The sequence below is a fragment of the Apodemus sylvaticus genome, chromosome 4 (genome assembly GCF_947179515.1).
Source record: "Apodemus sylvaticus chromosome 4, mApoSyl1.1, whole genome shotgun sequence".
In the NCBI taxonomy this organism is placed as follows: Eukaryota; Metazoa; Chordata; class Mammalia; order Rodentia; family Muridae; genus Apodemus; species Apodemus sylvaticus.
Genome location: NC_067475.1, coordinates 29,169,949 through 29,186,777, shown reverse-complemented (window position 1 = coordinate 29,186,777; position 16,829 = coordinate 29,169,949). Strand labels below are relative to the sequence as shown.

At 40.7% G+C, this 16,829-nt stretch overlaps 1 protein-coding gene across 3 annotated transcripts in view; it reads right to left on the bottom strand.

The window, feature by feature from the left end:
- The window catches only part of Tet2 (tet methylcytosine dioxygenase 2), a 73,499-nt gene that overhangs the window by 11,413 nt on the left and 45,257 nt on the right, over nt 1-16,829 (bottom strand). For all 3 annotated transcript variants that reach the window (XM_052179208.1, XM_052179207.1, XM_052179209.1), the window contains 4 exons: nt 4,332-7,405; nt 3,108-3,186; nt 1,932-2,025; nt 898-1,106 (listed from right to left, as the gene is read on the bottom strand). In XM_052179208.1, coding sequence (XP_052035168.1) covers nt 898-1,106; nt 1,932-2,025; nt 3,108-3,186; nt 4,332-7,359 — 3,410 coding nt within the window. In that variant the 5' untranslated portion in view covers nt 7,360-7,405. The remainder of the gene's footprint in view (nt 1-897; nt 1,107-1,931; nt 2,026-3,107; nt 3,187-4,331; nt 7,406-16,829) is intronic.

The following is a 16,829-nucleotide window of genomic DNA, read 5'->3' as shown; positions in this document are numbered from 1 at the left end:
TAAGTTCACTAGCAATTTAGAACCCAAAGCCTGCCCTGAGACTCCTCTATGGTAAGAACAGTGAATTCCAGCAGCAAGTGCACTCACCTGTGCCTTCACCAGAAGGAGCAAAATAATGATAATCTGAAAAAAATTTTACATCTAAAGCACGTTAGAAGTTTACATATCATGGGTTAGTTAAGGGGAATGATCAGTTAAGTTTTTTTTCAAACTTGTCAAAAGCAAATCAATTGCAAATGGGCAGTTATGGACACCTGTTTAATACAGCTGAGACTGAGAAACTCTGAGAAACTCTACTAAATCTGATTAGTAGTGAGATTGGTAATCGTGGCTATGATTCTTTGTGATCCAGCAAATGATTTGGTATGGTTTGCATAGATAAGATAAAACTTAGGTAGATTTTAAAAGTACAAATGAAATTAGTTTTAGACCAACTGTGAGAAAATGTATCAGGAGAACCTTTGTTCGCTAACATCATGCAGCAAGTCACAGCAGAGGAATAAAAACCTTTACTTCTTACAAAGTTAACCCAACAAACAGTAACAGACATGTACTAACTACCCAGCAATAATAGAGCAGCAGTGGAAAGGGAAGCAATTTTGACTTTACAGAAATAGCGAATTTTAATTCCTATAGAACTTTAATGAATCTTGATGTCAGATTAAAAGTCAGTGACCTGAACACCAACATAGTATCTTACTAAAATGGTTAATATGGAGTCTCCAACTAGAATTGAAATGATAAAACCTAAGCCACCTAGATTTGACTAGAAATGGCTCCTGAACCATAATGACTCTATGTGCACTATAAACATTCATTCACTGCCTGAATAAACATGTGTATCAATATACAAATTTAAGCCCCTCGAGAACGGGGAAGAGGCCTGCACACACTTACTTCTCATTCTGAGCACAGCGACGATTGGTAGAGATGCCTCGCTTGCTCAGGATCTCCTTGAGTTCAGAGTAGAGGTTGGATGCGAGAACCTTCGAGATTCCGTCCCACAGCATGATGGCTATCACCATCACAGCAGTGTCGCAAGTGTGATTCGGTCGCTCTCGAACCAAACACAGTACCTTCTCCTCCTCGCTCGATCTCCGATATATCTGTGTGGATCAACAATGCACCCAAACAGCCCCACCCCACCCAAAAGAAACAAGGGTCAATGAGAGCCAAGGCTTAACATATGCGTAGTTTACACTGTCAGGATTAAAATGATCACCAACTGCATTTTGACTTTTATTGCCCAGGCATAGAGTAGAGACCTAACTGTCCAAAAAAAGAAATGGTCCAAAATTTCTCCTCAATATTCAGCAGATTGTGCCTGGTTCAGAACTACAGAAAAGGGACTTAGTTGAAGACTTTCTTTATATGGCACTGCAAATATTAATATGGTGCTTAAAAGATTAAAGACTGTTTCTTCTATCGACTATTCTTTAGACCAGTGGTTCTCAACCTTCCTATAGCTGTGCCTCTTGAACACAGTTCTTGTTGTGGTGACTCCCAATCATTCTGCTACTATTATGAATCATAGTGTAAATATATCAACCAAGGGGTTGCAACCCATGGTTGAGAACCACTGCTTTTGACCTCTAAATTATTTCTATTTAGTGGTTTGTTCATGATTTCAGAACCACTCTGCTTTTAGAATTTAAGGATACACATAGAATAATTAATATGCTCCTTTCAAATGGCAATGCTCTTTGGCAAGAAGCTACTCTTTTGGGATTTAGGGTTTCTCTGTATAGTCCTGGCTGTCCTGTAACTCACTCTGTAGATCAGGCTGGCCTCAGAACTCATGCTGAACTCAGTAATCTGCCTGCTTGTGCCTCAAGAGTGCCACCACTGCCTGTCTGGCAAGCTACTTCCTGAGGTTAGATAAGTGAATAGAAATGATTGAATGACCAAGGTCACTGACAAGGTACACTTACCCATTTAGCAACAGGACATCCCTGAGAGCTCTTGCCTTCTTTACCAGTATATACAACTTTTTCAATCCTAACAGCTTTACCCTTCTCTCCATACCTTAAAGAAAGACACACCCATTATTAGATGACTTCAACAGGCAATCATGCCATTTGAACATTTAAGTGTGTTTTTCTACAACTACATCTGAAGAAATGAAGGGTTTAAACTTTTAAAAATTAGTCTAATCCAAGCATAATGCATCCAAAAACACCAGAAAGTATAATGGATTATTCTGTAATTATATGCTGGGTGATGAAAAAGGTATTTGGAAAGATATTTCTATGTACAAAGTACAAAATGAGTTTGCTAGATGCAATTCTTGAAACTATTTGATATCTTTTACTAAATTTATCTCACAGCATGGATAATTGTAAGTTTTTAGAAAGCTTGTGTTTCTGAAGAGATCTGGCCAAAAGTTAACATCCAGCTATCTTGTTAGAACTCTAGAAACAGATTGTGTTCCTGGTATGCCAAACTGCTGTGCAGTGTTAACAAAATTAGGGAGCACTACCAGTACTGCAGCTGGGCAAAGCCGCAAAATAACTGCAAGATTTGAAAATAAAGCCAAGAATACTCATACTGCCCATACATAGATGTAAATACATGTTAAAAATTTACTTAACAGCACAGTTCCTTTTATTCAGTTCTATAGGAAAAGCCTTTTTTCAGCATACAGAAATGAAATGTACAGTTTTTCAAAATAAGTAAAACCATCCTTTCACGACCATTTACACTTGCTTTCCTTTGTTAGAACTCATTTGCAAAGCTAAAACTTTAACCCAGTGGTCAAGATGGTCCTCAAAATGCTTCCTGTCACTTCATCATGGACATCAAGGCAATAGGAGAGAGCCAAGTGTGGCCACTCTGTAACCTTTGCCAAAAGCTCTCATGCTTTTCTAGCATGGGGATTTTCTAGCATCCACCTGCAAGTGGGCAGCCTGTGCCAACTAAGTGACTATTTGTCCTATCAAATATTGTGACTGCAGTGAACAGCAGAGTGTTGGGTTGGCAGCCCTGGAATAGCTAACCCTGATAATTACTTGATTTACACTTGTTTACTGAGATATGGGCAGGGACTGGAAAAACTGCAGTATACAGAGGGTAACCATTAATCTGTCTTGTGCCTTTGAGTTAATTACCTTTCTTCCATGAGTGTTCTTATAGCTGCCACATTAGGACCAGCTCCTAGATGGTCATAAGAAGGAGCTTCATCTTTTTCTGTTGGGATAATAGAAGATTATTTTAGATTTCAATCATACCAAATATACCAAATTATATATTTGTTCAATTATACCAAATATATTTGTTCAATTATACCAAATATATTTGTTCTATTAAAAATTATCATTACATTTCACATACAACATAAATTTTAAATCAATATATAGAACCAAGCAATAAGGGGATTAAAATGAATTATAGGAAACTACAATGCAGTTTAAGGTAAAAAAAAAAACTTTCTTTTACTTTTTAATCTGTGTTTTGTGAAATTTTGTTGAACGTTTGTCTGAGCTTGAGCTTATCAGCTAAAAGGGTTAGTTGTAGGAGTAAGGTGAGAACTCAGTGCTCCACTGGACAGAAGACCAGCCTACTAAGTGTCAATGAGTGCAACACAGGATGGGCAGGGCTTTAAACAGAAACAAATGATGTCCCTCTAATGCCTTCATTCAGCTACACCTGTGGAGACCAGACACTGTTGCTGTCTTCCAGCCCCGCACATGCCATTTAAAATCAAAAAATAGAGCAATACAAAAAAAAGAAATCCAAAACACAAAGAATGCTCTAAGTGATCCTAAGTAGCCAAAAAATTGATACTAAGGTCTAACTTCATCAGAACCTTTTAACTATTAATTTTGTACTAAGAACCTTGTAACTAAATATAACCATTTCTCATTTCAAGATTAAAAATAGTAGCTTCAATATTCAATCAGAATTCTAGCAAAAAAAAAAAGTGGGGGGAAAGTTGGGGAAAAAAAACCTCATGGTCACGGGGGAAATTTCCTAAACATAACTCCAGTGGCTCAGGTGCTATGATCAAGAATTGATAAATGGGACTTTGTGAAACTGAAAAGCTTCTGTAAGGCAAAGAAAGGACAAATTATGGTGATGTGAGGCACACTGAAGTACAGCCTTATTACAAGGAACTACAATGACCAAAAATTGTTCTTATTTTGGGTTAGTACCAGCAAGAGCCAAGATTTTAAGCTCTACTAAAAATCAAAATGAACAAGCAAAAACACTTTATGTCCTGGCTGTAAGTGTGTGCGGACATTCTCTTGGAGATGAGTAGGGTGAGGAACTATTGGAGGATAAGGGAGTAGAGTGGAAAAAGATTATAAAGATAGTATGCTATTGGCACTTACCTGCATTTTTGCATGCTTGGCATTTAATATCCTTCAGTGCATCAGGAATATCTGATTGATGAGATTCTGAATCTTTGTTGAGAACAGAATATGGTCTTTTCATTGGTATCCTTTCTGAAAGAGCTGCTTGCAGCTCTGTAGCTGGGGTGTGGTTCTCAGATTCTGCAGCATGGATATTTGTCGATGTTTCCACTTTCACCTGTTTCTGTGACTTGTGTGTCAGAGCCTTATACTCATTGAGTGCCTGGGGCTGAAATTGCTTCAGATGCTGCTCTATGGTCTCAATGATGCTCTTTGGCTGCCCATTATTACCACAGCTTGGTGACGGGATCTCTTGCTTTATCCTTTTGGACATATTTTCTTGTGGCTCAGACATGGGGAGTGTCTTTCTGACACAGGAAGAAGGCTTGGATCCAGGCTCAGTCTTGACTGCCCTATGCATCTGATTATGACCAAATGACTGGGATTGCTGTATTTGCTGCTGCTCTTGCTTCTGTAAGAGAAGCCACCTTAAGGCAGCATGCTTCTGATTGTCCTTCTGAGGGGTCTGTGTGTGACTCCCTGTTTGCTCAGGCACAGGGAGTGCCTTTGATTGATTATGCAAATACCTCTGCTGGGCTGCTTCAGCTAGTAGAGCTGTGACCTCAGCCTGGCTTCTGTCTTTAAGACCCTGTAAAGAAGCTCGAAGCTTCTGCTCTTGTTCTCCAAAGCACCTGTGATGAACATCCTGATTTGGGGTCACATTATCCGGGAAACACTGCATGTTCTGCAGGTTTGGGGTCTTATTTTGGAAATTACTTGATTTTGAATACTGATTTTTGCTTTCTTCAGCTTTAATCTGGCCAAAGCGTGAGACTTCTCTTTGCTTGTCATTGCTGCCTTGGAGAGGAGTGAAAGCATGAGGTGTCTGCTCTTTATTCTTTCTCTGTATTTGATGCTGCTGCTGCTGCTGCTGCTGCTGCTGCTGCTGGCAGAACTGAGGGATATTTGAGTTCTGGGGTGCTTGTGTGTGTGCAGCCTTATGAGGAGTATGTTGTAAAAATCTAGATAACAGTTGAGTCTCTGTGGCCTTTTGACTCAAATGCTTATCAGTGGAGGGGTTTACTCTTTGTTGTAAATGATGATACTGAGGAACACTCTGTGCTTGCAGGTGAGCTTCAGGTGAGAGATCTGTCCTGGGGATGCATTCCTGGTATGAAGTTTTCTGGAACTGTAGATGTTGGCTCCCCATACCTGGTCCTTGATTCACATCCACTTGGTACATTTGTGACCTCGGCTCTGGCTGAGCTGTTTTCTGGATATAAGGTAGCCTTTGGAATCCTCCAGGCATGTTTAAATTGCCAGTGGACTGTTTGGAGCTCGTTGGATTGGCAGGGCTGGTCTGAGAGTGAAGGAATGAGTGCAAAGATGTTTCCTTGCATTTTGTCTGATGGAGTGTTTCACGAAAATAAGAGGTCTTCAGTTGGATCCAGCCACGGCCGGCCTGTATAGAGCTTTCAACAGTGTACAGAGTTGGTTTCTCATTTGCATCCTTCAGAACTTCTTGCTCCCTGTGTCCCCTCAGATATTGGCTACGTTCTTGTAAACCTCCACTGTGGCCATGATTCGGCGGCATGAGATATTCTGGCATTTTCCTTGATTTTTCAGAGCACGGTGGCATGCAATTATTCTGATGCTGTTCTGGAAGAATCAAGGGGGGGTTGGGTATATGTAGAGATGGGTTCAGACTCTGGCTAGATGATGTCGTAGGCTGATGTTCTATCTTTCCTTCCCTTAAGAGAGTTAGGTTACTTTGGCTGGGATGGTGATGGTGTTCTTCCAAAGCGACATCATTCATAGCAGCTTTTCCTTCTGAAGGAAGGACCAGGTGGGGAGCCAGAAGTGATTGTGATGGTGGGGCCAGGGTAGTGGCAGAATTAGGGAACATTACTCTTTGCCTGAAGTGAGCACCATTGGTTTCCTTTGAGCGGCCATGGGAAGCGTGCAGACCACTGCTGGAACTAGGATAGTATTCTTCAGCAAATGCCTTCATGTTCCTTTGGATGCTTTTGCTTTCTGTACGAGATGGGCCTTTCTCCAAGACTGACTTCTGTTGGTGTTCTGCTTTCTGAAAAGAATACGAACCTAGTACTCCAGCTGGTTTACTGGCATTATCAGCATCACAGGCCTTAGTCACCATTGCAGCTGGCTCTGGAGGCAGCTGGGAGCTTGAGGTCTGTGAGAAATTGATCTGCGCTGAGGTAAGCGATGGTTGAGGGATCTCACTTGACAACTCGGTAGCAGTTTGACTGCTAAGGGAGCTTACATGAGATGTGGTATTTTGCACGGCAATGGAAACACAATCTGGATAACAGTGTGCTTTTTCCAGTTCACCATGTGTGCTTTCCACAGAAGGGGCAGAAACTGTAGCACCATTAGGCATTAGCACAGTCTTGTTTTTAAGTAATGTAATGTTCCTGCCATTTTCCCCTTCTTGCTGCTCATTGATAATCTGAAAGGCTGTGTTTTCAACTCCATTGTAGTTCCGTGTCGGGAAAGCATCTACGTCTGCAACTGTACTTTCCTGGGCAATTGAGGTGATGATGGGCTCTCTGTCACTTAGTCCGGAGACATTTGGCTGACTGCTGCTTTTACCTACGTTTCTTTCCCCGAAGTTATTACTTTCTCCCTTAGCTTTTTGGTCTAGTTTCAATTTTTTTAGATGGAGCTCAGAGAGGGATGGTTCACTGAGTGTGCGTTTTATTCCTCCATTGTGTAAGCACCTGGAATACCCTCTGCCTTCATGTATGAAGTCTGGGCTCTCATGACTTCTCTGGCTGCCTTTTATGTGGGGTATTCTATAACAGCTTTGGAAAGACTGCGACTTGGCGTTGTCTCCATTTACTTCTGGATGAGGTCTTGCTACTAATGGGCTTCCATTCTGGAGTTTAACAGCCAGAGGTTCTTCTGTGTGGCCAATGGGAGGTGATGCTATCAGGAATGGACTCGGTCTGGTGCCCTCAGCATGGGTGGTTCTGTCCTGTTCCATCAGGCTTGCTTCGGGGCCATCCACAAGGTTGCCCTCTGAATGAATCCTAAAGACACAGAAACAAGAATGACAGCATTACAATAACACCTAGATATAGCAATCAGATGCTCATCTATCTTTACTACTATTGACTTCCATACATGGAGGAAAAAGGAACAGTGGAATGATCGCAGCTGTTACCTCTCCAGTAACTAGTAGCAGAGAAAAATCATCTTTAGCCCTTGACGAGCTGTCATGCTGCTTCCTTGTGTTCCTAGAATCATCTCCTTGAGGACTGTACCAGCTCTCAGAATCCCAATAACAGCTTTTGAAACTGCATCCTCAAGTTCAAAATTCTAATTTTGGTATATTTTACTTGACTGGCTCTAGCAGGCCTGTAGGAATGGTTGTCAAATCCTTTTGGTTGTCAAACAGGGAATCTCATTTCTATCAGCTAGGGGTGCCAGTTTGAGGTGATTCCTGCAGCATGTGGGGGGGGGACTCCCCAGGTTCAACATTCAGTTTGAAACAAATGCACACACCCACATACATCTTCAAGCATGCCACTTCTAGGTGATTTTTCCAGAACGGACTGATGCAAGATTTCCTGCAGGTGAAATGGCCAGGTAAGGGCACTTGTCACCAATGCTGATGACTTGTTTGGCTGATGACTTGTTTGATCCCTGCCCCCCCCCCCCCAGCATCCACGAGGGCTGAACTCTTACAAATTGTCCCCTGAGCCCTACATGCCTGTCATGGCACCTATCTACCTACCTGTACACCTATCTATCCATACACCACACACCACACACTGTAAATGTAATTTTAAACCATGTAAAATCTAACAATTGGTTTTGTAAGAAATAGGGAAGTATCTTCCCTATTCTCCAGCTTATAGTATAGCAATGACATCCATGGTGAGTGGCTAATCCAGTTCACTTGTGTGTACTCACACACATTTATTTTAGGCTATTTATAGTAAGGAAGGGCACTACTTTGTGTCTGGGTTATGTTCGATCAGTACTTACTTTTTAGACAAAACAAGTGAAGCAGAGGAATATAGAAATGCTGAAAAATCAACACTGAAGTTATTATTTACCTTTTTTTTTGCACCTTTAATTCCAACATAGGCAGGAGAATCTGAGCTCTGACAGCTTGGTCTATATAGTAAGTTCCAGGCCAACTAGAACTATATAGTGAGACCATGCCTCAACAGTAAGACCATGTACACTGACCCAATAAAGAGGACCAACTGAAATGCTGTAGCCAAAAACCAAATCCAAGTATAGCTTCAAAGTATAAAAGCAATCAGATGGTTTGATAATTATATTATATATTGAATAAGTAAACTCAAAAATTCTATGTGCATTAAAATGCTGAAGGTAAAAGAGGTGGAGAACAGTAGGAAGATAAAGGACACAGGTGATATTCTGAAAAGGGGGGCAGTGACCTTTGAGGTTCCCAGATGGCTCTCCAGTGCTCACCTGGATCCTCTGTGAGCAAACTCTTGTTTCAACAGATACATGGAACTCTATGGCACAATTTACATGTCTTGATGAACTTTACATGGTCTCTTCTGCAGAAGTCTGAACCTGATTAACAAGTAAGTGTAACAACTGGCCAAAGAGCAGCTGAAGAGCACTGCTCAGTTGCCTATGTACCAAGTTTGGTCTCAGTGGCACAGCGAATTCAAATGAACCAAGCTCATTACATTGAATGTAGCATCATATCTGTATGGGTAGTTCTGGGTTTGACTAGTAAGAAAATTGAGGAGGGAAGGAAGAGAAAGGAAAATTTAAAAGATGCATTCATTTGGCAACTGCCCATTCAATTCAATTCAAATATAGCAATTACTTACAGCTACATACATGTGTATTATGACCTGCTCCACATAATTTAACATATTTTAAATGGTCAAAGTAATTAGAAGAGGCTCAAAAATATTTTAAGAAATCTGGCATGGTGGCATACCCCCTTAATCCTAGCACCAGGGAGGTAGAAGCAAGTAGATCTACTACAATGGTCAGCCACAAACCTTGAAGCATTATAGATCTTAAGAAATATAGGTAACAAAATAAAATTTATTAGTGTGAAAATTAAAAAGCAATTCCTGGGAAAAGCAGCAGATGAGGAAAGCGAATGGCTAACCTTGGACACTGTGTCCTTGAGAGCTACTTGTTGGGTCCAGAAAACCTATCATTTCAGAGAATGGAAAAGGAAATATTGCCAGGCAGTGGTGGTGCATGCCTTTAATTCCAGCACTTGGGAGGCAGAGGCAGGTGGATTTGAGTTTGAGCTCAGCCTGGTCTACAGAGTGAATTCCACTGTCTCAAAAACCAAAAAGAAAATTAAAGGGAATATTGCCTTTGGCTTTACTATGTCCTAGGCCAGTTATTGTATGAATGTTACAGGATCCTATACCTATCTGAAGATGCAGGCTTTGGTCTTATTTCTAGTAGAGAAGGAAGAACTGCAGTGCTCTAGTCATCTGGCTCATAAGTTGACATAGTCATAGTTGTTTCAGACAGGAAGAATCTTTGGGTTGTATTTGCATTATTTACCTAATATCTTATTTTTCAAATTGAAATAAGGGTCCATTTTCCAAATAACTATTAAGTTATTTTTGCATGGTTTTCCTCAGTGTAATTTGGCCCACATACTCACATGAAGGCCCTATCCGTGATCCAATCATTAATTATTTCTGGATACCCTATGTCTAAATACCAAATTCGCATCAGTTCTTTGCTGAGGATTACATATAGGAAAAATTGTCCTTTCCCAGTTGAAAATAACAGACATAGGCTTCAGTCATTATCTGTCTTAGATTATGAGATTAGATACTTCAACAGTAATGCAATTACTGGAGATTTTATAGATTAGAATCATTACTAAATCTTGAGGTAGGGGTCTCTGTGGGGTCTCTCTGGAGCCCATGCTGGCAATGACATCTAGTTTGAAAGACTGAGATTAGATGATGTCACATATGAGAAAGTTGGCCAATTAAAATTAGGCTACCACTTCAAAATGGTTTTACACACACACACACACACACACACACACACACACACACACACACACACACACACACACACCTCTTGGGAAACCTGGAAGGTCTGACTAGTTAAGCTTCCCAGATACTATAGATCTCACATAGTAACAGCTATAACAAAACAAAAAATAGGGCTGGAGAAATTATGGTTCAGCAGTTAAGAGCTCTTCCAGAGGTCCTGAGTTCAATTCCCAGCAACCACAGGGTGGATAACAACCATCTATCTCTAATGGGATCCCATTCCCTCTTCTGGTGTGTCTCATAAGTTTTTTAAAAAATAACTGATTTTAAACATTTAAGGCTCATGGCTAACTGCATGTTTTGTTAGGACTACCTAGGGATACTGAAAAATTATCAAATTTGTTATTTTCAAAACCAAATGTAAACCTCCTAAGCCAAGCATATGTTTTGTACTGATAGAGTTCCAAAGCACAGAGTGACATTTTACCAAGACTGCAAGGGCTTTAAAATGGCATTCAAATGAGGTGCCATGTGATCATAGCTGGCCTAAAGATGGATTAAGCATTTCAGGGAAGCAGGAAGAATGTCATTTTTCAGCCAAGCTCCTAATGGGGACACGTAGCCCTTCCCATCACAGAATACAGTTTAGGGAGATTGACCTTAAATTCATATTTGCCCTTATTTGAGCCTATTTGTAGTCTTCTTATCAATACTCTGAAAGGCAGTTTGCTATGTCTATGGTTATTAGCAGGACTAAGGGCATTTATCTTTAACCAGGGCCTAATTTCCTTATGTGGCTTGAAGTAAATATACAGCACTTAGAATAAATATATGAAGTTCCTGTATAGATATTCTGACAGTTTGCTGATACCCCCTGTCTCACTGTGCTTGCTAGCATGCATTACAGGTGTGAACACAGTGAATTACATACAGTCACTGAAGTGACTGCCACTCATTCCCTAAAATATGAGCCAATACAAGGTTGGGCTGAGAGATGGCTTAACAGTTAAGAGCACTGGCTGTTCTTCCAGGACTGAGGTTTAATTCCTAGCACCCACATGGCATGCCAGAACTGTTTCTAAGTCAAGTTTCAGACATACAACAATGTACATTTTAATAAAAAACATTCCCTTAAATCTGAGAGCTGATACAATTCAGAATCCAGTACCCATATAAATATTCCTCACAGTGACTGGTTGTCTGAGGAACCAAATGTAGGCTTATATCAACTATAAATATCATTATCAGCTATATCAACAAATCAACTATAAATATGCCCATTGTTGTTGGAAAGCTTAAGGGTAATAAAGTTACAGGAAGAAATGTGCCACCAGACTGGCCATTGCTGGCTGGTCAGAGACTTAAAGTATATGCTGAATGTGGTGGCCAGTCCCTTTAGGCCTGGCACTCAATTAGCAGAAGCAAGTGGATCTGAGCCCGCCCCCCCCCCCCCCACCGTGTCTACAATGGTGAGTTCCAGGACAGCCAGGGCTATGCATAGAAACTTTGTCTCAAAAAAAAACCAGCATCTTCATTGAAATACATCTCTTGATTGATGATGAGCATTAACAAGGCAGCGTTCACCGTTCAATTTTGTGCTTTCTCCTGCCTGTGAGGATAAGTAATTATAAATTCAAGTCACATCAACAGCATCTGTGAAACAATTACTGCATGGAGGGCTGAGTCTGCAGTCTAATCCATCATAATTATGACAGTCCTCTTTCAAGACACTATGATGCATGACTTAAAAATAGCACATTAGCGTGCCAATGGATCAGCATCTCATTTCACCAATGTGCATTTAGCGCTGTAATGTAGCCCAGCCCCGTTTGACTTTCTCTGAATCACTCAGATGATACCCATATATCTCTCACTATAGAAAACTGCAAATGGTGCTCAAAATTTGGAGGACCTTTTGTTTGGTTAGGTTACTGTTTTTTATACAGTGGTATGTATTTCCCAGCTCTAAAAGTAAAAATACACTTATACAAGAAGTACTACTGCTGGTAGTGGCACACGCCTTTAATCCCAGCACTTGGGGGGAGAGGCCAGCCTGGTATACAACGTGTCCTGGTCTACAGGACAGCCGGAGCTACAAGAGACACTATCTGAAAAAAAAGTACTACAATAAGGCAATTTTTCCTATAAATACTCCTTTCACTATAACACACACACACACATCAGTGTGTAAATGTATCCAGATTAAATGGAGACAAATTCTTTTATAGCTGCTGTACTACTGTCCAGTTTTGTGTGTCATGTGTCAACTTGACACAGGCTGGCGTTATGACAGAGACAGGAGCTTCATTTGAGAAGATGCTTCCATGACATCCAGCTTAAAAGCAGAGAGGGCCCCTTGTGGGTGGTTCCATCTCTGGGCTGTTAGTCTTTCTTGGGGTTCTGTAAGACAGCAGGCTGATGAGCAAGCCAGGGGGGAAGCAAGCAAGTAGCATCCCTTCATGGCCTCTGCACCAGGTCCTGCTTCCTGACCTGCATGAGTTCCTTTGATAATGAACAGGAATGTGAACATGTAAGCTGAATAAATCCTTTCCTCCCCAACTTACTTCTTGGTCATGATGTTTGTGCTGGAGTAGAAGCCCTGACTAAGACAGCTGCTTGTAGTCAGGGAATGTACCTGCCACATCCCATACCCTACTATAGTCCATGTCCCAGAACCAACTTTGAGGGATCAGCATTTGTCACCCTCTTACTTCCAGTGGGAAGCTTTATTCTTGGTAAACTCCTTGTTAGAAATTTCTACAATGGAATGTACTTCTTCCATCTCTTGAAAAAGGAACTGTGGTGACAGAAAAATGTCTCCTCAACAGTTAGCGATTGTTACTCTTCCAAGCTCGATTCCCAGCACCTAAAGGGCTCACAAGCTTAAAATCTCTAGTACCAGAGAATCCAATGCCCTCTTCTGGTGACTGAAGGCTCCAGGCATACAAGTGGTGCAGACATATGTAAATATATGTAGACAAGACAACCACAATAAAATTTAAAGGTAGGTGGTAGTGGCACATATTTAATCTTAGCACTGGGGAAACAGAAGCAGGCAGATCTAAGAGCTGAGGCCAGCACTTCCGGCTAGAGTTCTAGAACTTCCAGGGCTACAGAAAAAAACAGAAATGCTAGCCCAGGCCACTGTACCCAGCAAAACTCTCAATTAATATAGATGGAGAAACCAAGATATTCCACGAAAAATACAATTATCTTTCCACAATCCAGGCTAATAAATGGAAAATGCCAACAAGGAGAAGAATACACCCTAGAAAGAGCAAGGAAGTAGTCTTTCAACAAACCCAAGAGTGGCAAAAGCAAATTTCCACCTCTAACAGGAAGCAACAATGGAATCAACTCCCCAGTATCATGGGCTGGAAACAATTTTCTATGTAATTTGTCCCAAGAAACTGGAGTAGCCATTCTATTTAACCAAAAGTTATCTTAAAAGGAAGGATACTTCATCTTTGTCAAAGGAAAAATTTACCAATATAAACTCTCAATTCTCAACTATGCTCCAAATGCAAGGACACCCACATTCATAAAGGAACATACATTTTGTAACCCCCACCCCCCACACAATAATAACAGGGAGACTTTTAAACACCCCACTCTCAGCAATGGACAGATCATGGAATCAGAAACAAAACAAATGCAGTGAAACTAATAGAAGTTATGGACCAAATGGATTAACATATCTATACAACATTCATGGTGAAACAAAGATTACGCCTTCTCAGTATGTCATGGTACCTTCTCAAAATGACCAGATACAAGAAGATCGAAATAATCCTTTGTATCCTATTAGATCACAACTCTCTAAGGCTGCTCTTCAATAACAATAACAAGTCCACAACACATGGAAGCTGAACAATGCTCTACTCTCAATGATAACTTGGTCAAAGAAACAGACTTTTTAGAATTTAATGAAAATGAAGGCACAAACATACCCAAACTTATTGGCCACAATGAAAGCAGTGCTAAGGAAACTCGCAAACCAGATCCAAGCACATCAAAATGATATCCATCATGATCAAGTAGGCTTCATTCCAGGGATGCAATATAATCCACTATATAAACAAACTCCAAGAAAAAAAAACCACATGATCATCTTGTTAGATGCTGAAAATGCATTTGACAAAATCCAACACCCCTTCATGATAAGTGTTGGAAAGATCAGGAATTCAAGGCCCATGTCAACATACTAAAAGCATAGTGAACCATTAACCAATATAAAACTCAAGGAGAAACTTATAATATCAGGGACTAGACAAGGCTGCCCATTCTCTCCCTATCTATTCAATAAAGTACTTGAAGTTCTAGCTAGAACAATAAACAAAAGTAGAAACAGAAGGAACATTACACAACTTGTTCTATGAAGCCACAATTACACTGATACCAAAACCACACAAAGATCCAACAAAGAGAACCTTAGACCAATTTACCTTATGAATATTGGTGCAAAAATACTCAAATCCAAGAATACATCAAAACGAAGATTGTGTAGAAATGCCTCCTGTTGCATTGTTCATTTCGATCATTTGAAGAACACTAGACGCCATAGGGCCTTGTGACACACTTTATGAACAGCATCCTATGTGTCACTATACAAATCACAGTTATGTGACCAATATCCTCACTGGTTCAACTGGGCTTTGAGCTGTTAAGTACTGTAAAACAGTGATGCCTGGACAGCACAGAGCTTTCTCCTAATGTAGAGGTAGAGCTGTCAATCATGGTCAGCAAGTAATGCTAGAACCAAACAAAAATTGAGCCATGAACATTTACTGTAGTTGTCAAGTTTGTTGGCAAGTGCTAGCTAGTAAAGAAATCAAATTGGCAAGATATAGATGGGAAAAAATCTGAACCCCACATCTAATAGAAGGCATTATTAATATCCAAATATTACTCAAGAAGCCAACCACCAAAACACCAAACAAGCCAATCAAAAAAAATGGGGAATAGAACTAAACTGAGAATTTACAAGAGGAATCTTGAATGGCTGAGAAGCACCCAAAAGAAATGCTCAAAGTCCTGAGTGATTAGAGAAATGCAAATCAAAATGACCCTGAGATTATACCAATCAGAAAGGCTAAGATCAAAAACTAACCCTTGTTGTGAGGAGGTAGAGAAAGGAATACTCCATTGCTGGTGGGATTGCAAACTGGTACAACCCCTCTCTGGAAATTAATCTGGAGGTTCCTTCCTCAGAAAAATTGGAAATAGATCTATCCTTAAGACCCAGCAATACTGTGCTGGAGAGATGCCTCAGCGGTTAGAGCACTGACTGCTCTTCCAAAGGTCCTGAGTTTAATTCCCAGCAACCACATGGTGGCTCACAAACATCTGTAATGAGATCTGATGTCCTTTTCTTGTGTGTCTAAAGACAGCTAAAACTGTACTCAAATAAATAAATCTTAAAAAAAGACCCAGCAGTACCACTCTTAGGAATGTACCCAAAAGATGCCCCACAATGCCACAGAAGCACATGTTCCACTATGTTCATAGCAGCCTTGTTTGTGATAGCCAGATGCTGGAAACAACCCAGATGTCTCATAACAGAAACTGGACTTCCATGTCTGGGTTCCAGAGAAGATGCACCTAACCCTCAAGAGACTGGATGCCCCAGGAGAGGGGAGGTTTGGTGGAGTGTGGGTAGGGGATGGAGACAGGGTCAGGGAGGAGGAATGGGATTTGGAACAGTCAAGACCAGGAGGGGAATAAAATCTGGTGTGTAAAAAAAAAAAGATTAAAAACCAAAAAGCAATTAAGAAACCAAATTTGCAACAAAAACTTAGTTATATTAAACTAAGTATAAATATAATCTGTCTAGTTGACTTGGTCCCTCCACTGAAGGTCTACAATATTGGTTCCCAACCTTATGCAGTTCCTCATGATATCTCATAACTAAATTTGCTATAGTTATGAGTCATAATGTAAGTATCTGATGCAACCCCCTGTGAAAGCTGATGGCAAGGCCTATAACTCAAGATGACACCTATTCGACTCATTGAACACGAGTTGAGCTGGTGCCTTCGCCCCTACATGCTGAAAGGACCCTACATGCTACCAAAGGAGAAACACAATCCCAGCCTCAAACCTTTACATCTACAGTGTCTTGCCTGCCAAGAGAGACAGTGCTGGCATGGAACTGCGGGGTGTAACCAACCAATCTGACTTGACTGGAGGCAGAGTAAGTACATGATATGCAACCCATACCAAGGCAATGATTATGTGATCATTGAGACTAGATAGACCAAAGACCCAGGGCAAATCCATGTCCTAAAAAAATGATTAAAAATGACTAATGACATTCTGCCATACTTAAAGATCAGTGGCTTGGTCTACCATCAGAAGCTTCCTCCTGCAGCAGATGGGAGCAAATAGAGACCACCAGTCTCTTGTCTATTGTCACCAGGCTGACAAGACCTTTGAGCACTCAACCCTCAATGTGAACTCTCCATCAAATCCTAAAGAGTGA